General features: G+C 39.4%; 1 protein-coding gene across 2 annotated transcripts; it reads right to left on the minus strand.

Moving 5' to 3' along the window:
* Positions 1–26,444, minus strand: LOC121925376 (beta-1,4-galactosyltransferase 3-like). 2 transcript variants are annotated; one of them, XM_042457451.1, is made up of 7 exons: positions 26,374–26,444; positions 20,649–21,142; positions 9,007–9,242; positions 7,818–8,008; positions 5,818–5,940; positions 3,049–3,153; positions 1–1,369 (listed from the first exon to the last, which is right to left on the minus strand). In XM_042457451.1, the coding sequence occupies exons 2-7, from the start codon at positions 20,902–20,904 to the stop codon at positions 1,189–1,191; spliced, it is 1,092 nt and encodes a 363-aa protein (XP_042313385.1). In that variant the 5' UTR covers positions 20,905–21,142; positions 26,374–26,444; the 3' UTR covers positions 1–1,188. The 2 variants fall into 2 exon arrangements, with proteins under 2 accessions (XP_042313385.1, XP_042313384.1); XM_042457450.1 differs by lacking the exon at positions 26,374–26,444 and adding an exon at positions 25,940–26,094.

Raw genomic sequence — 26,444 nt, forward strand, 5'->3', positions numbered from 1 at the left:
TTTCTTATATAAGACAATAAATTTATTTAAATTCATTGAAAAATAAACTTTTACAAAAGTAATACTTTGAAATATAGTTAACATTTAACTGTAGTCTTAATGCCTTACCGTTGCTGCAGGAAAATTTGATTTCCAGTGGAGAACATGCTATAATGAGATGCTTAAAATAGGTGAAATATCCCTATTTATTTTATAGTCAGTTGTTTGAGGGGATAGTAATGACAAGTACCAACAAGTTTAACTCTAGGGTAGGAATTACGTGGCCTTTCACATGCTGGACCACAACTTCTACCAACCCTGGACAGAGAATACTGGGAGTTGCAACCAAACATCTGAAGGGATGCACAATTCCTACTCATTGTAACCAAAAATAGTCTTCCCCCACCTGGATCTCTCCTAATGCTCTAGATTACAGCTCACATCAGCCCTGGTCATTTGTCCCCTTCAACGGGCTAACAGGAGTTGTGGGCAAAATATCTTCAGGCATCAAAGTTGGAGAAGACTTAAGATTTGTTCAAAATAAGAAGTGTGTGGGGTTCAGTAAATACTGCACTTTATAACATGTACAGAGTAATCCATAGAAGGATTCTACAGAGGCCCTCCTGTTGCTTCCCAAGTTCTGCTACTGGCAGCGTGGGAAGATAGTATTTTCCCTTCAGTGACCTCAAAGCAAAAGGAAATCACTAGGCCATGTCTAGTGTTAGCAGAGTTTGGGGTACCTTTTCAGGGGTATGCTGCCAGAACAAAGGTGTTTAGGATACTGTGGGTTTTGATATGTTGAAAACACTGTGTATTAATTAGCCCATCACTTCTCTGACAGTAGAAATGTCATCTTGCTGCCTGGCTCATTGAGTTGCTTCCTATATCCTAAGTCAAATGTGTGGTTTTCATTCCTGAGAATTTTATGGCTTGTAGTTTACAGAAAAAAAACCCTACATCCTCAGGTAGATGGACATCTATGGCCTGAAACAGATGGGCAAGAAAAAGCGGCTTCTGGCAGCTTCAGGACTGTGGCATGCAGATAAAGCATGCCCCTAGATCGGCTGGTTGCTGTGGTCCCACATCGATCAGGGCTCGCTCATGGCTGGAGTGGACACAGGCCACTCCAAGCTTCTTATCTGTTCCAGGCCTCCATCTCCTCACCCCATAATATTTTGTTCTCAAGACAACTGCAACACTACAAAAGGCTCAGAAATTGCCAAAACTTGTTTTATTCCCTTCTTTTTTGTCCTGAGGAAACATCATGGGTGCAGCTCCAATATCCACAGTAATGTTTGTATAAAGAGGATGCTTCTTCTTTACCAAAAGTTTGAAGTCAAGAGAATTCATTCCATCATCTTTCCATGTTTTACTAGTGTGTAACACAGGCCTAAAGGAAAAGGAAACCAAGAATGCAGACTTTATGTGAGCCAAGGATAACAGAATAAAAATGCAATAACCAACAATGTCCAATAATATTCAAAAAGACAACTGTTCTAGACTGTTTAGCATTAAAGGACAACTAGGAAAAGGAAATTGCTAACAAATGCTTTCATGGACTTCAATGTAACAGTGTATCTGAAGAAGTGGAACTCCACTTATGCAGTGTCCCAAAGGTGTGATTAGATTCCTTTATGCCTTTTAATGTGTAATAGCTTGATAAAGGAAGAAGCTTTCTTAAGCGGTTTGAACCTCCCTTATCCGAAATGGTTGGAAAAGGAATTTTTCCCACCCCCCCCCCCCCCCCCATTTTAGAATATTTGCATTACATAATGAGATATATTGGAGATAGGACCCAGGTTTAAACATGGAATTTATGTTTCATATTATAAAATAGCTGGAAGGTAATTTTATACAGATTTTTAAAAATTTTGTGCATGAAACCAAGTTTGTGTACACTGAACCATCAGAAAATATAGGTGTCACCCATGTGGCCAATTTTGGAGAACTTCATATTTTGGAATTCTGAGTAAAGAATACTCAATCTACTGTATACTACAAAGCATGAAGACACGAGCATTTGGATGATCTAGGGAAAACATTGGCAACTTGTGGGAGCCTTCCCTGGGAAAGCTTGTTTCTATGCACTAACAAGTGCACAAAACACAAGGAGGCTTTTTCAAGGAAGTGACAAGGCTGAAGATATTTAATTTATATCCTGCCTTTCTCCCAATACAAGATATTCACCAACAGAACATTAAGTATTCAAATGGTGTCAAAATCAACAGGCAAAACAATATGCCTACAACATTAATAACTAACTTTTAAACAGGCTCCTATCCACCCAGTGTGGATAGAGACTGGCCAATGAAATGGTGACCACTTCCCATATTCTGTGTCCCCTGTCTGGACGGAGTCCACCATTGCAAAAGGAATTTCTATTGGAGAAAAAGAGAGTTTCTTTCCCAATGCAAACTGCAGATGTAATGTTGGGATGGGAGGGAACTTAAATCTGAACTGACACAACAGCAAAGGGAGAGGATGGCAAAGAAATCTCACTTCAGGGTCCCACTTCAAATGCCTGAAAAGTCCTATTAAGAAGTTACTATTATGACTGCTTTTTGTGATTAGTTATGTGTATTGTGGCTCTAACAATGGTTCTAATTTCATACAATTCTTACTGTTGTGAAGTAATTTTAAAACTCGAGACTTAATGTATTTTGAGCATGTATGGAGTGCCTCCCTCATCCTTTTTAAATTGCCAGAAGTAGTTTGCATAGGCAAGATTAAGACGGGTTTCTCTGCCAAGTTATGTAGTTCTCAGGTATCACAAGTGTTTTGTTTGCAATACTTTCAGCTCAACCACAAATCATGTTTTCTGAACATCATAGCCTCCTCTGTTGGGGAAATGTTTCCCAACAAGGCATGTAATACATTTTGCTTCCTTCTACTGTCAATTACATAGATACACACTGTGCTGGAACTGCAAAGGCTTCTTGTATCAACTAAAGATAAGTACTTTTATGTTGTGTCAGTTCTATACAAATGTCCCCTGTCTTACTGGCCCTTTGAACAGGGAAGAGGAATGCACAGGAACTGGCTGTGGAAAAAGAAAAAACCTGTAGTCACCTTATAATGTCCTGTAAAGGACTAGAAGGTTGTTTACCATCCACCATTTTATATCGTCCAATAACAAGTGGAGTCCGATATATTTTCATTTGTACAATTTGGATCCTTTTGAAATGGAGACATAATGGAAAATGTTATTTCAGAGCATAAGAACAATACGTTTCAGGGGAGTGTTTTTCAATAAGAAATCACTTGAATCAATTGTTGAATTTTACCTTTAAAAGCTGCAAAGGAAATTGTATATACTGAATTGTATACACTACAGCTTTTTAAGGGAAAACATTTTCAGCACAGCAGGATCCTGTAGAGTTCAGTTCGGCTAATTTGTTCATACTGGGTAGGTGGAATTGTATTAGGTGAGCCCAGCTATTTGCCCCCTTCTTCCACAGTTGGGTTGTACTGCACAACACAACATAGCTGAACAAGTTGTCCTTTCAATTCAAAACTGATTTCTGTGTAGAAAACCCAGAGTGAAGTCAGTGTTAGCCCTGGTCTATGCTCTACAGAAGGCTTTGCTCAATCTCCCCATTCTGCTAGCACAGCACACGGGAAAGGATTGAATGCTTTCAGAATCCCTCTTTGGACAAGATTTTAGCAAGGTGCTAAAAGTAGCTGTTATGGGTATGTGGTCAGCATATGCCCTCCATTGTCAACTCCTTCCCATATTTTATTTAAAGCATTTTAACTTCACTCATCAGGCAGAAAGGCTCTCAGAACAATTTTTTTTTTAAAAAACTACAACAACCCTAAATTTGTCTCTACCCTTTTGCCAGCTAGTCACTGACAAACTACTGTATATACTCATGTATAAGTCTAGAAATTTTAGTCAAAAACTGACATCAAAAACCAGAGTTGACTTATCCATAGGTTAATGTTAGTACTGTACTTTAACTCAGGAACCATCCCCTGGTGAAAGGGAAAGAGTATAATCTGTCCTGGAAGCACTGACCCACCTCTATTCTCTCATCCATCCACCCTTCAAAGCAAATAGTCCTGTTGCTCTTCCTCACAGGAAAGTTGATTCTGTGAGAAGGGAGGACAAATCTAGACCAACTAGAAAAAAGTAGCAGTGAGTGGAGACAGTGAAGACAGCAGCTTGCCACACTGAAGCTTTTACCATCTCCTAGACCAGTGGTGGTGAACCTCTGGCACGCGTGCCAGAGGTGACACTCAGGGCCTTCTCTGTGGGCACACATGCTGTTGCCCTAGCATAGAGTGTGCCAGAGTTTCTTACTAGAAAGCCAGAGGGATGTGGCACTTTGCAATAAATAATTGGGGTCTGGGTTGCAGTTTGGGCACTCGGTCTGTAAAAGGTTCACCATCACTGTCCTAGGCCCGTTACAGACGGGCTAAAAAGTACGTGTGGAGCGCGTACTAGGGTTAAGGCGGGGCAGTGTTTCTGCACCGCCCTAACCCTAGTGCGCGCTGTGCGTGCACAAAATGGCAGCGGCTGTTCCACACGGCCGCCGCCATCGATACGTCACGGCCGCACCACCTCCAAACGAGGTGGCACGGTTGTGACGTATTGGGGTCGCAGCTGGGCGCCTAGGGCGCCCTTTCCGCAACCCCGGAAAGAGCGCCATTTCGGAGCTCCTTCCTGGTTTGGTCCGCTGGGCGCAGCCTTTAGACAGCTGCGCCCAGCGGACCAAAGGAGAAAGGGACCAAATGGCCCCTTTCTCCTTCTCCCCGCCGCCGCGGGGTGTCCTTGGGGCTTGAAGCCCCAAGGACACCCCTTTCCAGGCTGCAGGGAAGGGGCCTTTTGCTGCTTCCCCGCAGCCCGGAAAGTGGCAGATCGGGGCTTCAGCGGCTGCCGCTCTGGCCACTGAGGCTCTGATCCGGCGGGGAAAGGTGCGCCTACAGGCCGCCCCTAAGGGGCGGTCTGTAACGCATCCTAGACTTTAATACATTTCTTTGGAAAGTGGTATTACAAAAGAGAACCTGGTAAAAGAGAAAACTGGTAAATTGGGGGTTGTGTACATTTTGAAAAAGAAGCCATGTGTGATTTTTGGCATTCATATAGGTGCGCATAACTCAAATGTTACTACAAATCTGCCTGGTAAAGACTTCATTTATAAATAATCAATCTTGAGGCTCATTAGAGTTCATGTAAACATTTGTCCTTTCAAAGATAAGTATTTTGACTACTACTAGCAGTGTGTCATCATATTCAATCTACCGAAACAAGACACCTAAAAGCATTTTGTAACATTTTATTTATTTATTTATTCCCTGCCTTTCTCCCAAGATGAGACACAAGGCTGATGTTCTAAAGTTAGTCTTTGGATTATTTTTGCTTTAAAAGAGTGTAAAGTCTGTTCAATGTGTTCTGAGAACACACTGTTTTAAGAGAAGTCCATTATTTGAACAACATAAGCCATTTAAATTTTGATGATTTTTTTGTAATGTTCAGAATAGAGAAAAATATGAAGCTGCTGTGTTCACTGCATAACAGTTTTGTGAAGTGCTATAGGTTTGTATGCTTCTGCAAAAGGATGTGCAAGCAGACTTAACAACTGGACATTTCTTATATAGGTTTTAAAATAAAAGGTGTATGACACTGGTGAATGAGAGAGAAAGAGTCTGCATGCACAAGGACATATTTCGATCCAGTTTACAGCATTATGAAATCAAGTATTTTAGTCAATAACTGCTGAACAAGTGTTTTCTTCAGCAATAGATTGTTAGCTCTTGTTTATTTTTTTTCAGGCACAGTGTTTATGTTTTGAGTTTATTCCATCCCTTTTTAATGGCTCTGTTCCGCAATTGTACCTTTCAGCAATGTCATCGTTTTCACCATCACGGTCCCAGTAAGTGTTTGGAAACCCATTTATCTTCATGTAGTGTTCTGGGGTCAAAGCAGTTACACCACCGAAAAAGGACCAATAGGGCAAGCTAAAGAGAAAAATAAATTCAGGGGAGTTTGCAAGCAACCTTGCATGGCATGGATTAAAGCAAAACACCTCATAGATTTGCCTTGCAGATGGCTCTATAATAGACTGTCATCTTTTTCTTTAGTTCCACATGCAGCATCAACAAGCAATGGCTTTCATATTAATGCAGAGAGCACTCACAGTTATACTAGAATAGAAAGCATTGCTCCATGCCAAAGTACCAAACATGAGTGTATTACTTATGGAATAAAAAAATTAATGGCATCATTATGCACTAAGTTCAGTTGTTTGAATGTTGTGGCACCCCAGTGTTAAGACTATGATCCTACATATAATTAAGATGGAAGTAAGCCCTATTTGGATAAACAGAAGTAACTCTTGATTAAGTATGTGTAATTTCAGGGAACAAAACAACTGCCTTATCCAAATTGATAGCTTTATTAGTACAGCCATTTCAGAATGTTACCCAGACATGAAGGCAAATACCTTGGGCAAAGATTATCAGGGTAAGTTGTTCACAATACTTTCACAGAAATGAAATAGTGCTAAGAGTGTTTCAAAAGTTTTTAAAACCATATTCCTCAAACTAATACTGTTTAGGGCAGTGATTCCCAAACTTTTGCCCTCCAGGTGTTTTGGACTTCAAGCTCCAGCCAGCTTGATTGACAGTCAGGAATTCTGGGAGCTGAAGTCCCAAACATCTGGAGGTGCAAAGCTTGGGAAGGAAATGATCAAAGACATTAAGAAGAATTTTGGACATAATCCTAAAAGATGAAAGCAGAGTTGAGTTCAACTGCTAAAATACTGTTATGACAAACAGAAGTAGTTTGGAATTCATTTTTATTGTGTGACTTCAAGTCATGTCTAACTTATGGCAACCCTAAGGCAAACCTATCAAGAGGGTTTGTGCCTTTGCTTTCCTCTGACCTGGAACTTGTACCTATTTTTAATTGCCTCTATAAGGGAGCTAGTTTTTCTGTAAAACAAAGATGTAATTCTTGCAAAAGTAGAAGCTAACTAGTTTTTTAAACTGTTTTGTTTAAAGTACAGCAATAAAGCTTTCTAGACCAAATATAATGTATGTCCTACTTAAATGAATGGCTCCTGTCAGCCACAACTAAATTAAATTCCCATTGATTTATGTGGGTCTACTTTGAAAAATACTAAAGCTGAATGTGGCTCTCTAAGAAGATAAATCCAACCAGAAGCAAACTGGTTGTTAATCAAAACACTCGTCCAATGAGCAGTATAAGCCTATAAACATATCTACACACAGGTAAATACCACTGAACTTAATATATGTTCTTATACATAGAACATATGTATAAGAAAATATACATACAAGCCGAAAGTGCCAAATAGAAGATGCACATGCAGTAACTTTTCTAATAAGTTATTTATGTTCTGTTATGTGTATACTTATGATGACAACATGGAAATGCATAGCCAGTAGACCCACTTGTTCCCTAAAAGGTTTCTCACCTTCCATCATTCTGACCAATAGTTTCAAGAACATCACATTCTTCACACCAGCACTATTACATTTTTAAATAAGAAATTAGCTTTAATTTTAGCATAACTTTAACTTTATCATCTTCCACACATTCTGATATTTAAGCTTTCCTTAAATGATAAAACATTTGAAATCAGAAAAAGATAATAAGAATTCCACAAACCAGTTAAAAATGGAAGGGCATATAAAATCTAACATCAGTTTTTTACAGTTTACATCAGCTATTCAGTTTAAAAAGACATGGTGAAAGAAAGCCCCTTTATCTTTTCCTTAGCTCATTTTTTATTCTCTAGGAGCACTGGTTCACATAAGAATATCTGCCCTCATTTTACTGAAGATTCTCAATATAATAAAAATGAAATTACCTGTAATAGAACACATCAATGGCAGAGGACATGAGTTTGGGGTAATATTCCTCACAGACATAGAAATTATAATCATTCTCTGGAATGAGATCCACATTGTGCAGAAGCAGGCAGTCCCAGTCATCATCCTTTAGGGCCTCACGGACTCCGACATTAAGGAGCTTTGCTCGGTTAAATGGACCACTTCCAGCCTGGCAGGAGAACGAGCAATTCAACCATTAAATAAATGAATAAAGTGATAAGAAGGCAATGTCTCCTCATAAGATGTAGACTCTATCACTCCTTTGATACAGAAGATAATGATGTGATTGGTTGAATCAATCATGCTTTACTAAAAATGATCCTTGTTGAGGAAACCAGACACTGTGCAGCCCAACATCTGTGATGGAAGATCCAGCATTATTGGTTGGGTGGGATAACACCTCAGACATGCAGGATGAACACTGGGAAGAGGTTCAAGGATAAGGAAAGAAAAGGGAGGGGGGACTGAACTAAGAGGGCAGAATATCTAATGGACTAATGACCTAAAAAAAGATACACATATAATGCAACTCGAGGAAAGGGACATCATAATTCTGGATCAAGTTTCCTGACATTTTCAGAATTCTTTTTATTTTAAAGAGGCCACAGCTTTTAAGGGAGGAATACATAGAAATAACAAATCTGAGGCACTTTAGAACTCCCCATAACAATAGTTGATACAAGCCTGAATTCTATTTACACATTCACACACAAAGATGTGTGTGACACAAAAATACCCTCTCCCTAATAGGCATTCCCTTTAGCACATTCCCTTGGTTACCAATAATTACTTTAAAAAAAAATACATCAAGAGACCACATGAATGGAGTGCTTCTTCCCCAGAAAGATCCATAGTAGTAGTCTGGACAAAGCTGAACTTACAGCATTTCCCCAGTCTGGCACAAAAACCAGCATAGATTAAAAGGTAAACTCACACAGAATCTGGAAAGTTGTTTCATCCTTGAAAATTCATCTTTCTTCTCTCTAGAGAAGATTCCATATCAAGTAACTTTTGCTTTTAAAATGAACTTTGTAGATAATCTCTGGTAGCAGAGTAAATTACATATGCATATCCCCAGATTCATCACTTAGTAGATGTTAGTATCATTTATTTACACACACACACTCATGTGAGCTTAGGATCAAACATGCCTTTGGTTGGGCTTACCTGATGGATCAAGTAGATACAGTAGTAAAGCTGCTGACGCTGGAGGAAGGGATGAAGATAATAGAGAAAGTGGCGCAACTGCTTCTCCTGATTCCTGTGTGGTACGATGATAGCAGTTTTGTAATTGGTCAGGCAATGAGGAGGGCTATAGCAGCCACCTGACTGGACATATGGATTTTTGTCAATTATTGTTCTTTCACTGGGTAGTTTGTCAAAGGTGATTGTTAATGGTCCAACTGTAGGAGAAGATAGGTTGGTGTATGAATGATAGAGAAGATGACTATGAAATACAAGTTTCAGAATCAGTGTTTACATTAATTGGGACAAATCCTTCCCCAAACCTGGATGGTGGCACTTTGGAGCATAGTCAGACACAAATATTTCTTCTGGGGGAGAGTACTTCTGAAAAAATGCATGTGGTAAACATAAACCATATTTTATCAATAAAAGTATAAGACAGTGTAAAGCCCTGGGCTCATATGCAGCTTACTCTCCACCTTTGGAAACCTTTCCTTAACTATTATTAAGCTGTCTATGACCTGAATACTGTTGCTTATCTGCAACTAAAGTAATTACATTGAAACCATGAGATTTATCTACATGTTGACTCTCTATTCAACCATTGATTCAGTGTGTCTACACTAATTAAGACTAACCAACAGGATTCCAGGCTTTCTTTGTAAACTGTGGTTTCTAGTTAGTAAACCAACTTAATAAACCAGAGGAAAGGCCCTCCCTCCATCCCAACTGCCATTGCTCTGGCCTCAGAGGGAGAGAAGAAGAGGTCGTTTCTGCCAGACTTAATCTCCTACCTCACTGCTATCCCCTTTCCTTGTGCATCTTGTAAAATACCATGTACAGTGATGACACTATATAAATACATGATAATGATTATTAAAATAAACTATAGTTTGACTAGGTTCAAGCTACAGTTAGTCTTTTTTAAAATATACTTTCAAGCTACAGTTAATCTTAAATGGAAACATATGTTTCTGAACATATCACAACCACACTGGAGGAAGGAAGGGGACATCATCTAAGGCTTGTTTCTATAAACCTTACATCTGAACAAGGCAATTATATCAGGATATAAAATTTACATGGAGCAGGTAGAATGAAGAAGGTAATCAACTTCCCTTTTTACAAAATTTTTGTGAACTTTCAGTTCCACCATGTTTCTTATTTTTTCAAGGAAGAAAAAAAAAATTAACTTTCAAATCAATCCTCAATTTGCTTCTACATAGCAAACACTATTAAGTATACAATGCAGCTTCCCAGGGCCACTCAAGTCATAAAGCTTCAATTAACATTTTTAAATTAGAAGTGTTCCATTTTCACAATCAATAGAAGCCTTGATACGCGAGGCTGGTGCAAAGCTGTACATTGACCAGCTACTTACAATTCTGCTGGACTGATCATGCTTATACTAGGGGTACACCAATCGCTAGGCTAGCACGTAGCTGAACATGACATTGCACCAGCACAGCAAGGGCATTTCAACTACACTGCAGATACAGTATGTGCTGGTTTAAAGCCAAAGGGATAGTCTAAGAGAGGCACTGCATACCCATGGAGAAAAGCAATGATTCATGCAACTCAAGCAAGTCGAAGGATTGCCACTGCACAAAGGAAGAGGCACCCTTTTTTACACACAAGACAAAGTACCCAATGCAAAGACTAACACTGGGTTAAATAGTATGGTGATCACTTTCAATAGTTTTATATAACAGATAATCAGAATAGTCTAGAAATGCTGAAAATTCCAGTAACAGCAAAATGCAATGAGGAAAAAGAAATAAAGCTGGTTATACCTTGATTTCAGTAAGACTTTTCACAAAGTTCCCCATGATATTCTTGCAAAGAAGCTAGTAAAATGTGGGCTAGACAATGAAACTGTTAGGTGGACTTACTACAGCCTTTAAAATCTAGGCTTGCGGCAACCTCCCAGAGGGCGTTCTCTGCTGTTGCCCCCAAACTCTGGAACGACCTGCCGAATGAGATCCGTCAGATAACATCATTAGACAGCTTTAAAAAAGCGGTCAAGACGGATCTCTTCCGGCAGGCCTTTCCAAATTAACCATCCCGGCCCAGGTTCCCTGATTCCCTGATTCCTCCCGTGGCCCCATCTTAGTGATGGTTGAGGATCAACAGAGGGATATCAGGGTTTTTAGTTTTTAATTGTTGTTTTTATGCATTGATATTGTGTTTTAATATGTTATACTGTTTAATACTGTCTTAAGGGGGGAGGGATAAAGTGTTTTTAATTGTCATATTTTATATTTTACTGTTGTTAACCGCCCGGATTGGTTTGCCAGAGGGCGGTATACAAATAATAATAATAATAATAATAATAATAATAATAATAATAATAATAATAATAATTATTATAGTAATTGGCCAATACTGGACCTCGAGTCCCATTCTCCCTAATGGTGCTGCTACATGCGTGCAACTGCATGCAGGCACCACCACTGAAGACAACAGGGGCTTGCTGTCCACAGATGCTTAAATCTGCAGATGGCAAGCCCATGGATAAGCAGGCCCTACTGTATTCAGAATACCGGCAAAGACGAGAGGAATTCCAACTATTTAACAAGTATGAAATTAAAGGATGATGATGACTAATGTCAGTAAGAATGTCATTCAATGATCATGCCTGCAATATAATTTTAATTTAAAAAAAAAACAATTCAGTTCTATGGGTTTGCATTTTCAAAATATTCTGGAATTTGTTCCAATTTTAGGCATATCTGTATTGTATTGCACTGATATCACAATCTAATACATAATTTGTCCCATTCCAAGAAGTTGAATAAATGTGTTCAGAGTCAATACAGTATTACCATTTGAAATCAAGGCAGTCTCTATTGTCCGTTTCCACACTCTCTAAATTAGAATTTGAATTAATACCTGAATAAATTCAAGTCTGAGTTTTAAATTACAAAATTTCTACAACTTCCATAGGCTTCAAGTGGTACATAGAACATATGGGTTTTGAACTGTAAGTCCAAATGAAGCAGTATTTGTCAAGAATGGGTTGGTTCATATGCCATAAATCATAGTTTGGCATCAGAAGAATGAGCCTCATCTTGAGTTCCTTATCCTTTTTCTCATTTTCTGCTTCAGTAGAAGTTCCAAACTAGTACTTCTGTGGTACTGGTTTGCAGCACAACAATCAATTATGTATGAACCTGCAAGCTGATTTGCGGTTGCAAACCTGGATTGTTTGGCACTAGGAGCAGAGGAGTGCAGGTCTCATTCCCAAGAAATGCCTGCTGTGGCCGAGAGAGAAAGAGAGCGAGAGAGAAAGAGAGCCAGCAAATGATGAAAGGCCCTCCTTCAATATTTCAGCTGCACTTTCTGTCTTTGTCCTGTCTTTTTGGATTAAGCCTAAGGGTAGGGAACTGTCAAATGAACAGCTGTAATGCACTATGCACACTGATGGAATGAGAATTATGACAATATGACAATAATAATAATAATAATAATAATAATAATAATAATAATAATAATAATGCCAGCCACATGTGTTGCATAAGAATTGTGCTATCTTCTCTTTTGTGTTGTTGTTGTTATTATTATTAACCTTTATTTATAAAGCGCTGTAAATGTACACAGCGCTGTACATACAATCTTTTTAATTAGACGGTTCCCTGCCTTCAGGCTTACAATCTAAATAGACATGACATAAAAGGAGAAGGGAAAGATGGTAGGCTAGTAGGCTAATACATAGCAATACAGGAAATGGTTTGATAAAACAGGCACCAAAAGAACATCAAATAGCAAGTGACAATTATGCAATGCCTGGGAACACTTCTCTGAACAGGATGGTCTTCAGCTCCGTTTTGAAGCTGGTTAAAGAAGTGATGGCTCTTGTTCGCGGGGGAAGAAGGTTCCAGGAGTGAGGGGCAGCGAGTGAAAAGGGGCGAATCCAAGATGGGGCAGAGGAAATCCTGGGCTGGGACAGGAGACCTTGACTACCAGAACGGAGGGCCCTGGTGGGAAGGTGAGGAGAAAGAAGGTCTGATAAGTAAGGAGGGGCCAGCCCATGGAGGGCTTTAAACGTCGACAGCAGGAGCTTGTACTGAATACGGAAAGGGAGGGGGAGCCAGTAAAAGGATGCCAACAAAGGAGAGATATGGTCAGAGTAGTGGGCAGATGTGATAATGCGTGCAGCTGAATGTTGGACAGAAATTAAAGGACGGAGGTGAGAAAGAGGAAGCCCAGCCAGGAGGACGTTACAGTACTCAAGTCGTGAGACCACTAGGGCATGGACCAGGATCTTGGCAGTAGAGGCGGAGAGATATGGTTGGATTTTGGCAATATTGTACAAAAAGAATCTACAAGCCTTTTCTGTGGTCTGGATCTGAGGGATACACGACAGAGAAGAATCAAAGATAAAACCAAGACTGCGGGCTTGCTGGACTGGTTAATACAAATGTTGTCCACAGAGACAGAAAAGGAGTGTTGAAGGGTGGGCTTAGGAGGAAAGACAAGAAGCTCCGTCTTGGACATGTTGAGCTTCAAATGCCAATGGCGCATCCATGCGAGACAGCTGTGAGATATGATGAAACTTGCTGTTCAAGCCTTGGAGAAAGGTCGGGGGTGGAAAGATACAACTGGGTGTCATCGGCATACAGATGGTAGGAAAAACCAAAAGTGCCTTTCAGTTATTTCTGGCTTATGGCAAACCTAAGGTGCCCTAGCAGGGGTTCTCTGGGCTTAAGGTGTTTGACCCACCCAAGGTTTCCCAGTTGGTTTCCATGGCCAAGCGCATCTAACCTTGATCTCCAGAGACTCATCTTTACACTGTTCTAATTCCAACTACTAGTTTCAACTACAGTTTGTAGTTATTATGTGTTTTCAAGTTGATTCCAATCTAAGATGATCTTATCATAAGATTTTCTTGGCAAGACCGAGAGAGGCTGAGAGAGTGTAAGCTTTCCAAGTTCACCCAGTGGGCTTCCAAGGCTGATTAGCATTTCAGCAGGGATTAGGTCTCCAGAGTCCGAATCAGTCACTTAGACCATAACACCACACTGGCTCTCTCAACTGCAGTAGATCCACAGTATCAATTGCTGAATGGTAAATCAGCACTTATGCAAATATATCATTCATTTAATGATTCTACCCTATGAAACCAGCAATTGAATTAGACTGCAATACTTTGTCACCACCTTGGAGTGCTAGTCTTAATATTCTTTTCAGGATTACTACTACAGGTAGAATTACTTGGAAGGATACTACCTCCTACTTTGTAATTAATGCAATTATTTTTAATACATACATATTATTTTTTTTAGTAAAAATTATGTACTGAAACAGTGGAATTCCCTGCTCTATACGAATCGTACAAATTTGCTAGGATTTGATAAATTGTTAGTTTCAGCAGCACAGGAAGTCTCACCAGAGACTTCCTTTTGGGATGAAAAGATTTTTGTCAGGAATTAACCTCAAACTTTAAATGTTATGTTGCTCTAAACGGTATTGTAACAAATTTCTATGCTTGTTTGTGGCAAAAAAGATTCCCAGGGAAGCTCACAAAGGTTACATTACAACTACAAAATTAAAGTAATATAACAAAAGAAAAAAAAATCCTCACTTCTGTGCTGGATTTTAAAAATGTAAAGACTTAGAGGATCCTGAACTCTATGATCAATGCTGTATTTTCCAGTCAGTATCATGCAGCTTTTTTGAGTCTGAAAAGAAATCCTAAATAATACATCCCTATACTGTATATAAAGTCTCATGCACAAAAGAGCGAAGAGGATAATGAAAAGCTCCTTGTTATGACATATTCTTGAATCTAAGATTACTATCACATAGGGAACTTTATCTACATTCAACAGCAAACTCTCTCATGCTGAAAATTAAACAGCAGCTGGAACTGGCAAATAGTCTGCTGGGTTTCCCAAAGCCAAGTCTATGATTTTGTAAATCATCTAAAATCTGAAGAATTTAATAATGAAGATGTCTTGTTAAGATTCAGTAAAGCCACAATGTTATCGAAAGCCTTTTTAATTTTAGAAAAGCAAAGGAACAGTGAAGTATAACTCAGTAGGCCATCAAGAAGGATACAAAAGTTCTTAGTACTGTAGATTATGATGGATTTATAAAACTTATTGCCGAAAGTCAAAAGTAGTCAAGTGAATTGATCAGCAATTCAGCCAATAAACAGACTTGCATATAAAACTTACAACTGAGTGAACAGTGTAACCCAACACATTACAGTTTGCATATATAAAAATATCACATTCAGCACTAGAAACAGAAACATTGCTTTATTTCTGTGTCACAATTAACGTGGACTTAAAATTTCAATTATGTCCTATTTGATGTTTCCAATACCAAAATAGTTCTGCTAAATTTGTAAAGGATCTCAAACTCTGAAAGAATGAGCTATGTAGAAATGTCAGAGAAAGCTCAAGAAAAAAATGATTAACCAAAAGGAAAAAAGTGTTATAGAGAACATAGTAGCCATATGATCGTTCTCCTTCTCAGATTTATTATGATGAAAGTGGATACCACTTGGTGTACAATCCTCATTTTGATCACCATTATGAGGTTCCTTATCATCACCTCTCATCATCAGGACCAACTTTCACCTAAAGCATCTCTTCATGCAGCAACTTCACCTGGGACCTCATTTTCACATTCATCCTTTCACCTGCTAATTGGCCTGAAGATGTTGTTCATCCAGTCTCCTGAGCATGTGGATGCCCCGAGCATATCCTTTGGATTCATGCCATGACTGGATGAGCCATCCTGATATCCTTTGCATGGTCTTCCAAACTTGGGGGACTCCTCAACAAAAACAAGAGTTCTGCTCCAGAACTCATAAAGGGAAGTTACAAGGTGATGCCTTCCTGTTTCACTGGTGAGGTCCACTGGTATATGCCTTCCCTCTGTACAATATTGAGGACCCAAGTGTCTGTAGTAATTGCCAATCAGAGATGGTAATAATGGGCCAGCCTGTTGCCAAAAGAGAAAGGTGATGCTGGAAGAAGAGTGCCAGATGAGTCCAGGATCCCCTGGTGAAGATGTTCCTGAAGGTTTATTGGAACTTATATCCACCAAATTCAGGACCAATTGAACACAGAGTATGGAATCAATATTATCCCAACTGTTTTGGAAACCCTTCAAACTGATGGCTTCTTGCAGTCTTCACTTACTCACCTGAAAGGTTGCCTAGTAGCCATAACCTCTGCCAGGAGAGCTGGGGAGCTTTGTGCTCTACAAATTAACCAACCCTACTTATGTTTTCATGGAGAGAAGGCTGTCCTCAGACACGACATTTTCTTTTTACCAAAATTACTTCTTCCTTTCATCTCAATCAAGACATTGATCTGCCTGCATTCATGCAGAATCAAGTCCATCAAGTATCCATCCACACAGTATTTATAGGCCCTATGTATTTGCATAACTTGGAGCTAATTACATTAAACTCAGAGAAACATTCTTCCCAAAAATATGAATGAACTCGATGATTAATGATGATGGTCTAAATGTGCACAAGAATACACTGTGAATATGCTGTTTGCAGATGTTGACCTTATCAATGCCCATGTTTCATTTCAGCCCTTCCACACAACTAGTGATGCACTTCGTTGTAGTGAGTTGGTGGGATTTTCCTACAGTATTTACTTGTGGTGGAAATTAAAGTATACGAAGGATCTATCAATGTGGAGACGTTTTGAGTTAGCAGTGTGCATGTGGTGATCTCCACTCTGAATTCACCTGCTTGTTGGGATATAGCTGCACCATAACTGCTATGATTTTTTTCCTATCTGGATTTTTTTTTACACATCTGTTGATGATATGTCATGAATAAGAAGATGGATTAATACTGGGTATGCACATTCTGGAAGTCATCAGTTTTGCTCAGGAAGCCAAAGATTCTCATAGGGTGGGTGGGCTAAAATGGCATTTTGCAGTTGTATCTCAGATGAATGTAAAACTGAGTATTAACTAAGAAAATTGACTAATCAATCCAGTGATCTTTTTAAAAAGCAGCAGATAGTTTAATGCTTGGATAAGAAGCTGCCTAAAATATCTCCTGGGAATACCAAGTAACGTAAGATCAAGCAATAGTCTGTCTGGGTTGGGGCAGTGCAACAAATTGTAGTCGATCTAAAATGGAAGTCAAAACTTCTTTGTGGCTGTATTGTAGGAGTATGGAATTGTATGAACCCAGGGAAAGGTTAAATTCATTTCCACAACACTAAAGCATGGTTTAACATTACATTTTAACACAGAGTAGACCTTTGGTGTTAGGGATTTTTCTTTCCCCCACCCCCATTTTTTTGTAAGATGCTATAAAGAGCATCTATTTTAAATCAAAAGCAAAAATGTACTGCAAAAAAGAGCAGCACAGCAGGTTATACCTGTCCCCAGTATACTATGTATAGACAGATGTCAAACAAAAATTTATTAGTAATTTAGTAATTTATTTACTGAATTCAAGAAGTATTCTTTTATTCCCACAGTTTTAAAAGCAATCTTCATTTCTGCACTAATTACCTTTGTGAAAAGGCAACGGAAAGATCTGTTCTCACTGCTTCAAGCTAGTTGACTCAATTATGCTGACTTACCCTGTGGTAGCAGCACTAATAGCAGCCAGTGGTGCACCCTTTTAGCTATATCCATGACAACAGGCTCCTCTGCATAGCAGCTCCAGAAAATGGCTTGCATAGTTATTTGCCAAGCTGCTTTGTCTTGGAACCTTGGTCATCTTGGAATCTTGGTCAATACAAATGTCTTTGGAACAACAGCAGCAGCAACTGCAGTGGATCAATCAGCTGATCATCTCCATAAATTCTGATGGATACAGCAAATTGGATAAAAAGAAAACTCTGAAGCCTAATTTTGGATTTAAAAACAGGCTGCTATTCATTCTCCAGTTTTCAGCCAGCACAACAAGCCTAAAGGCAATAGACACTATCAGATCACCTTTTCAGATTTTAGATATGCTCCTGAAAAGTACAGCTTATTGATCATCACATAACTTTACCTCAGCAGACAGCCCATTCTTTCAAGAGTCACAGTAAAATGCACTTGGATTAATCAGTGGTATTTTACCCTGAAGCAGGTCTAAGATTAATGTAAGCAAGCTTGCAAAGCAATAGGAAAAGCAGACACTGAAATAAACAACAGAACAAAAGAAATAAAAAATTAGGTAGCTACTTAGAGGTAGTTATGGAAAATGTCACACTTTATAAAAGTATAGACAGCAACTTAAACATTAGACATGTACAGCGCGCCCGCATTATAGGCAGGCTTGCCATATGTGGATTTAAGCTTCCATGCATGGCAAGCCCGGGGAGTTAAAATGGCGCGTGCACCCATAGGAATCAATGAGACTTGAGGTCCCATGTTTTTTGCCATATGCGGGGTGGTGGTATCCGGAATGGATCCCCCACATATACAAAGGGCCCACTGTATTTAAAGAAACACTACTGCATGCTAATTTCTATTACATGTAAACTGAAGCACAATCTGTATTCTGATACCCATTTCAGGATATTGAGGACTATATCCTGAAAAATAAACTGCTACACAAAAACCCTCTCCCTGAAAAAGGCAGTTGCTGCCACCAGTACAACATAAAGAAATGCAACCTCTCCCAAAACATGGGTTGCACATTTTTATTATGATAAAAATGGATAACATCAAAACAAATATATCAGAAGAATTTAACACAGTGTCTCCTAAACATGAATGGCAAAGGCAATAAGTTGGAATGACAAGATCTCTTGTCAGCCTAATGTGAGTATGAATCTCTGGCCCTTATTTCTAAAAACCATGTGCTGTACATTTACCAAATCAGATTATAATTTACAGTTGATCTTTGCTCACCACTTTAAGAGGAAAATAATATTCATGTTGTTTATTTACTGATACCAACAGTATCAGATATTCTCAAAAGATTTTAGACACTACACTAAAACTTTAGCAATCACTAAGCTAGAATCATAGAATCATAGACATCATGCAGATATTTCATGTTCTTCCTTCAGTCTTAGGTCTTTTTAAAATAAAGTATTCTTACTAACAAAATATTGCTATAATATAGAAAGATCTCAAAAATATCTTAGAAGCCAACAAAACATTTACATTAATTGACATAAACACATTATTGTATAGATTCACTACAAAAGAATAATGACTGACCTATCCTCAGATGCCCTTATCAAACAGATATTTTGACTGTCTTTATGGTATTTCAGATTTTCCACTGTCTTTCTACTTTGTTTGATTCTACAAAATAATTTCTATCTACAATATTACTCATTAATTCTTCATCTTGAACAAAGCTTAGCAAGTAGCCAAAGGCAATAACTGTTTGGTCCATTCAAACATTAGCCAATTTCAACTTCACGTCTCCTGCAGTAACTCAGATCCCAACATAACAATTGTATATGACACATGTAAGAAGACAAAGATAATAGTAACAGAGGTGGTCACAAGAATGTATGATGTTACCTATTGACTCAAAGGCCTGTTACAGACAGCCAAAATAAAGCTGCTTCGAGTCACAGTGGAGGTATGGTGTTTCAATGATGCATGCGTCCTAAGAGTCCAGAAGTCACCAAAAGCAAACTCCAGCCATACTAAGACTGGGCGTGGTTTGCTTTGGTGTCGACTTCTGGGACTCTTAGGATGCATGCATCATTGAAACACCATACCTCCACTGTGACTCGAAGCAGCTTTTGGCTGTCTGTAACAGGCCAAAGCATAGAAAGAGAAACAGATTTTTTTATTACACAGACACTGGATAATCCGGACCACCTCACGAGTTCGAAATCTCACGCATATTCAAGCCCCATAGGCTTGAATGGGGTACCCGTATGTGGGGCCCGCAATGCAGGCACACGCCCCATTAAGGCTAATAGCAGTTGTCCCTCTGTGGATTTTCAAGTCTGCACATTTCAAGTCTGCAGACTTGGAGGGGCAACTGTATAGTCTGCAATCATACCATTAGAAAAGCCAAACAGATGGATTTTTTAAAAATTCTCTTTTAAAAAACAGACAAAAAGTTCTGTTTTCATCAATTTTACCTATGTGAATAGCTGTAATTAACATTGAGCTTTCTTTTGTATGTCAATCACAACTGGGGCCTGTCCCAGCACAACTACCCAATATCTATATACTTATATAGATAGAAATCCAATGATACCCTCAGAGTGGCAGCTGGACTTTCTTTCTCTCCCTGCTTTTTTGCTTCATGGGATTTCCCAGCCCTCCAAAGCAGGATTTTAGGACATGAGGGATTGCAGAAAGGCTGCTGCCACACTGCAAAATTAATGCAGTTTGACACCACTTTAATTGTGGGATTTGTTGGGGCACCAGACCACTCTGACAGTGGCAGCTAAATATCTCATAGAACTACAAATCTCAGACTTCCACAGTATTGAAAGCGGTGTCAAACTGGATTAATTCTGCAGTGCAGATGCAGCTGGAGAGGGAGAACTGCCTTCCTCTAAGTTCGATGACAGAATCAGCTTGTTGGGTGGTGTCCATAACCTTCACATACAGTTTTCATGTGTTAAATGATTAGGCTGTTGCATGGATCTAGATCAACTTAAAGCCCTAGGACTGAAAAAAATATAGTACTGTATCTTTATTTTGCATTTTATACATACCATTCATCACTGTGTCTGATGTGCAGTATCGCATAGTTGCTTTATCAGGAGCAGGAGTATACAAACTAAGATTTGTATACACATCTTGTGTTTTTGAATAGTCCACTGGGCTAGGCATATCTAAATGATCCTGAAGCACAACTGAAGAGCTGCCTCTGTATAGTATCAAGATAAATATTGCTTGAAAGATTATCAGGAAAAGCAGGAAACAAGGATTTTCAACTCGAGAAAGGGTGGCTTTCCTCCAAAACGCCATAGGTCAGCTGTCCTAAATATTTAATTCTTCAGGACACACTAGTGCTTTCACTTCATGGGTACAGTAGTTTAAAAAGCATTAAAAGTTCCTGTTGGACAGCAGAGTAAGGGTGCTAGCATTTTTGGAAAGTACCCTACATTCTCAGTGCAGTATTATGTAATTCACGTGCTATTTTAAACAAGCATTTCCTATTTTAACCATCTTCTATGCATCTTCAGCCAATCTTCCATTATTCAATCTGCAATAAATACAAGAAAAGCAATAAAAATGTGCTAATACACAGCTTCACAAAATTTTACTCTTCTACATAAAACTGCCTATGATAGCTAGGAAAATTATTTTAGAACTGACACTGGTGTCAACCTCTTCGGTATTAAAGTGGTTGGACAGCATCTCCAGTTAAAATACCTCTTCCCAAGGCCTGAGAGAGCCACTGCCAACCAGCACTACCTAATATTGGATTATGCAGTGCAGACACGAGTTGAAAGTATAAGAAGTTCTGTATATGCTGGATGTGAGAACTGTGAAACCCTGTTTATATTCTTAATTTATAGACTATATTTCAGGGGAAGGAACTGGCAAAAACCACCTCTGAGTACTCCTTGTCTAAGAAAACCCTATGAGATTCATGGGATCGCCATAAGGCAGGTGACTTAAAGGTACATATGCACACACACTTTTAATGATACTTATTGACAAACATGAGGGCAAAAAGGTGGCTAAGCTGAGTTTTTGTTTTTTGTGGTTGTGTGTCTTCAAATTGTTTTAGACTTATGGTGACCCTAAAACAAACCTATCATACAGTTTTCTTGACAAGATGTATGTGTGTGTGTGTTGCCATTGCCTTTGAGGCAAAGAGGGTGTGACTTTGCCCAAGATGACCCACTGGGTTTCCATAGCTGAGGGGAAATTTGAACACTTGTCTACCAGAGCCCTGCCAAACTATTAGAGGATTGGCTCTCTCATTCAGTTGTAACCATAGGCTAAAACAATCCATTCCATCAGAGAAGGAAAAACAATTTCAAAATGCCGATATTTTAAAGATTTGAGAAACTGCTGTAATATAGTTCATTATATTGTCAGTTTCTTCCTGCTACTCTTTTGATATTTTAAAGATGGTCATGGTAAACTCTGGAACAAATAAAAACCTTCACACTCCAGATGAAATTATAGGGCCTTTTTAGACTGTAATGTTACTTTCTACTACTGAAGTTGTTATCCTAAATAAAACAAATTAACACTAGTTTGTTTGTTTGTTGTTGTTGTTGTGTACCTTCAAATCATTTTTTACTTACGGCAACCCTAAGGCAAACCTACCCTAGAGTTTTCTTGGCAAGATTTGTTCAGAGTAGAATCACACAAATGGGTCCCACAAGAAAATCATGTAGTGTGGTGTATCGCCTGTTCAAGGTTCTAGCTGACCATGCTCTCTTACAAAGTACTCCATCCCTCCACCCTCAGCTTTATATTTCTTTTTTTCCCAACAGACCATCAACATAACATGGCTGCTGAGCATGATCAGTTCTTATTCAGTGTTAAGGAGTGTGGCATTGCTCCCTTATGATTTTAAAAGATGCTTTGTGCCCACAAAAACATTTCAGTGGCAAGTTTTGAGAGCACATGATTAAGTACAAGAAAGATTCTTAGCTGGTATACACTCATCCCTCCACTGGCTTCTCATTTCCATCTCCATGGCCATCTGTCGGGGATGCTTTGATTTGGATTTCCTGCATGGCAGGGGGTTGGACTGGATGGCCCTAGCGGTCTCTTCCAACTCTATGATTCTATGATTCCTCCCATAAAATACTATCCATAGGCCAGACGTATAATATACCACAGTGGGGAAACCAAGGCTTTCCACAATAAATGGGACTAGAGTCAGCACATCCTTTATCTTAAGGAAGAAAAACATTTTATTCTAGTTTGGGACTTTTCCAGTTCATGTTTATACTATGTGAAAAACACAAGGTTTTTCAACCTTCCCCCAATTCCAATTTATTCCCTTGTATATGTGTATATGCCTTCTACTACATACATATACTCAACTATAAGTTGACCTCATATATAAGTCGAGGGCACATTTTGGGGCCAAAATTCTGGATTTTGATATGACCTGTGGATAAGTCAGGGGTAAAACATAGGCACATGCAATGAAGGTTGTAAAGGAAGAAGTAAAGGAAAACAGTGCCAAAGAATACAGTACTTACAAATTTCTAGACTTATACATGAGTATAAACAGTTCTATAGGACTAAGAAGAAGAAAAAAGGTTGATTGACAGAATCAACTCTAGTGATAACAAAAATATGTCAACAAATATGAAAAATAAAATAGCAGCCAATAGGCTGGAAATAACCAATATACATCCCAATCCGCAAAAAAGGAGACATGGAAGACTGTAGCAACAGTAAGACCAAAGCATTAATTTCTCATGGATTATTGGAGACATAGCCCAAAGCAGAAAAAAATTAACAAGGAAAATTCAAAAAGAAAGTGCAAAGGCAGGCTTACTGCTGAATATAAAGGAAACACTAATACAGTTGGCCCTCCTTATCCACAGATTTTTATCCATGGATTCAAGCATCCATGGCTTGAAAATATTCAAAAAAAGTATAAATTCTAAATAGCAAACATTGATTTTTCCATTTAATTTAAGGGACACCGTTTTGTTTTGCCATTATATTTAATGGGACTTGAGCATCCATAGATTTTGTTATACACGGGGGATCCTGGAATTAAACCCCAGCAGATAATAAGGCCCCAACGTAATGATCACAGACCTAGATAATGAGGAAATGGAAACACAGTCATCCTGCCATTTGTGCAGACTTTGATTCCGCATCCCTTGCTTACTCGCGAGGGGCAAATGGAGGGACTTAAAATGGGGTGGGTGCCCACTGCCATTCAAGCCAATAAGGCTTGAATATCGGCAGATTTCCGTTTTCACAGATGTGTGTGTGTCCCCGGAATGGATCCCCCGTGAAAATGGAGGCACGACAGTAGTTAAAGATTTCCTATACCTCAGATCAAATATTGATCAAAACAGAGATGAAGAAATCAGAAGACTGGGTATGGGAAGATCAGCTATGAAAGAACTAGCTAAGATCCAAAAGTGTAAAGACATACAGCTGAACACTAAAGTTAGAATAATCCAGACTATTGTATTCCCTATCAGCATGTACAGATGTGAGAAGTGAACACTGAAGAAAGCAGATAAGGGGGGGAAAATCAACTCATTTGAGATATGGTGCTGGAGAAGAGTTCTGTGGATACTGTGGACTGCTAAGAAGGGTCCTAGAGCAAATCAAACATGAGCTCTCCCTGGAAGCCAAGATGATGAAACTAACGCTGTTGAACTTTGGCCCCATCATGAGAAGGCATGACTCACTAGAAAAGTCAACAATGCAAGGAAAGGTAGAAGGTAGCAGAAAAAAGAGGGAGAGGACACTAGATGGCTAGACTCAATCAGGGAGGTCACAGGCCTGAGTCTGCAGGTCCAGTGAAATTCTGGACCATGCCAGCAACTATCAGGTCAGAATGCACAGGGAAGCCATTGAAATCCACAAACACCTGGGCAGCTTCAACAGGAAAGAGGAAACCCTGAGGGTTGGCTACTAGTCCTGAAAAACACAAAAATCAAGGCTCCGGACATGCAAATGACTATCGCCCAGGGTCAGGTGTTTTCCCAGCAGACAATGGATCACTAATTAAATAGACACAAATCCTCCTGGCATATCCTCCTGCCCTGAGGCCTCGCCATTTACCAACAGACCAACACAGAGATTAACATTTAAATCACTTCCTCTCAACCAGTATATATACCCCCCACACCCTCATGCTACCGTTCTCTGAAGATGCCAGCCACAGAGGCAGGCAAAACGTCAGGAATAAATTCTTCCAGAACATGGCCACATAGTCCAAAAACCCCACAAAAAACTATGGATTCTGGCCATGAAAGCTTTCAACTTCAATCTTGGAAATGTCTCATATATGGGGTCACCATAAATCGGGGTCGATTTGAATGCAGTTAGGAACAACAATATGCCTTCAAGACACCTGTCAACTTTTGGTGAATATTAATATCATAAGGTTTTCTCTGCCAAGGAATACACAAGGTTCTGTCTCTGAAACATAAACTACAGCACATGGTAGTCGCTGGCAGTCTCCTGTGCAAGTACTAAAATGGGGAAAGGTCTAGAAACCTATGAGGAGCGACGTAGGCAGTTGGGTATGTTCAACCTGGAGAAGGGAAAGTTAAGAGGTGACATGATAGCCCTGTTTAAGGAGGTGTTATTATGAGGAATAAAGGAAAATACTATAGAGGTGTCATCAAATTTCTGTGTGTGTGCGTGTGTGTGTGTGTGTTGCTTGCCTTCAAGTCGTTTCTGACTTAATGGAGACACTAAGGCAACCTTATCACAGGGTTTACTTGGCTGGTGCCTTCAGAGAAGGTTTGCCATGTCCTCCTCTGAGGCTGAGAGAGTGTGACGTGCCCAAGGCCACCCAGTGGGTTTTTGTAGCCGAGCCGAGCTTCGAACCCTGGTCTCTAGAGTCAGAGTCCAAGGCTCAAAGGATGACACCACACTGGCTCTCTTCCATGATTAATAGCCAGATAATGATGTTGGCTATTTGCCATAATAAATAGTAGTAGCCAAATACTTTCTCCAGATATATAAAAGTAGTAGTAGTAAATACTTTCTCCCAGATATATAAAAGAAGCAGTAGTAGTCAAATACTTGCTCCAGATATATAAAACAGTAGTAGTAGCAGCAGCCAAATGCTTTCTCCAGGTACATAAAAGAAGCAGTAGTAGTCAAACACACTCTCCTGATATATAAAAGTAGTAGTAGCCAAATATTTTCTCCAGATATATATTACTACCACTACTAATAGTTTATAGTACTACTATAAATTACTACTAGTAGTTTATATATAATACTCCTCCTCCCCCAAATATATACTACTAGTAGTAGTAGTAGTAGTTTGAGCAGCAACAAATACTTTCTGCAGATATATAAAAGAAGTAGCAGTAAGTACCTTCTCCATATATATAAAAGCAGCAGTAGTAAAGTACTCTCTCCAGATATGTAAAATGGTAGTAGTAGTTGTCAAATACTCTCTCCAGATATATAAAATAGTAGTAGTATCAGCAGCAGCCAAATATTTTCTCCCAATATATAGCTCTGGTGCCACAACCAACTACCATTCCCAGAATTCCATACCATTGAGCCATGGGCATTAAAGCACTGTCAATGTGGATTAACTCTGCAGTGTGGATGCAGCCTAAGTCAGGACGGGAGGGGGGGGGGAGAGGACCCCTGGGCCTGAGAGGATAGGAGTCCCTGAAGGGTCTCCCAGAGAAGAGGGCTCCTTCCCCTCAGGGAGCCTCCTCCTCCTCCTCCTCTCATGACTAATGAACAGGTGGGAGGGGGAGGGGAGAAAGGAGCGAGAGAGATACAGGAGCTGCTCACCTGCCTCCCTGAGCGGCGCGCGCGAGAGCACCACTTCCGCTACAACAACGGCTGCCGCGGGGACACGCCCC

The sequence above is a fragment of the Sceloporus undulatus genome, chromosome 3 (assembly GCF_019175285.1).
Source record: "Sceloporus undulatus isolate JIND9_A2432 ecotype Alabama chromosome 3, SceUnd_v1.1, whole genome shotgun sequence".
Taxonomy (NCBI): Eukaryota; Metazoa; Chordata; class Lepidosauria; order Squamata; family Phrynosomatidae; genus Sceloporus; species Sceloporus undulatus.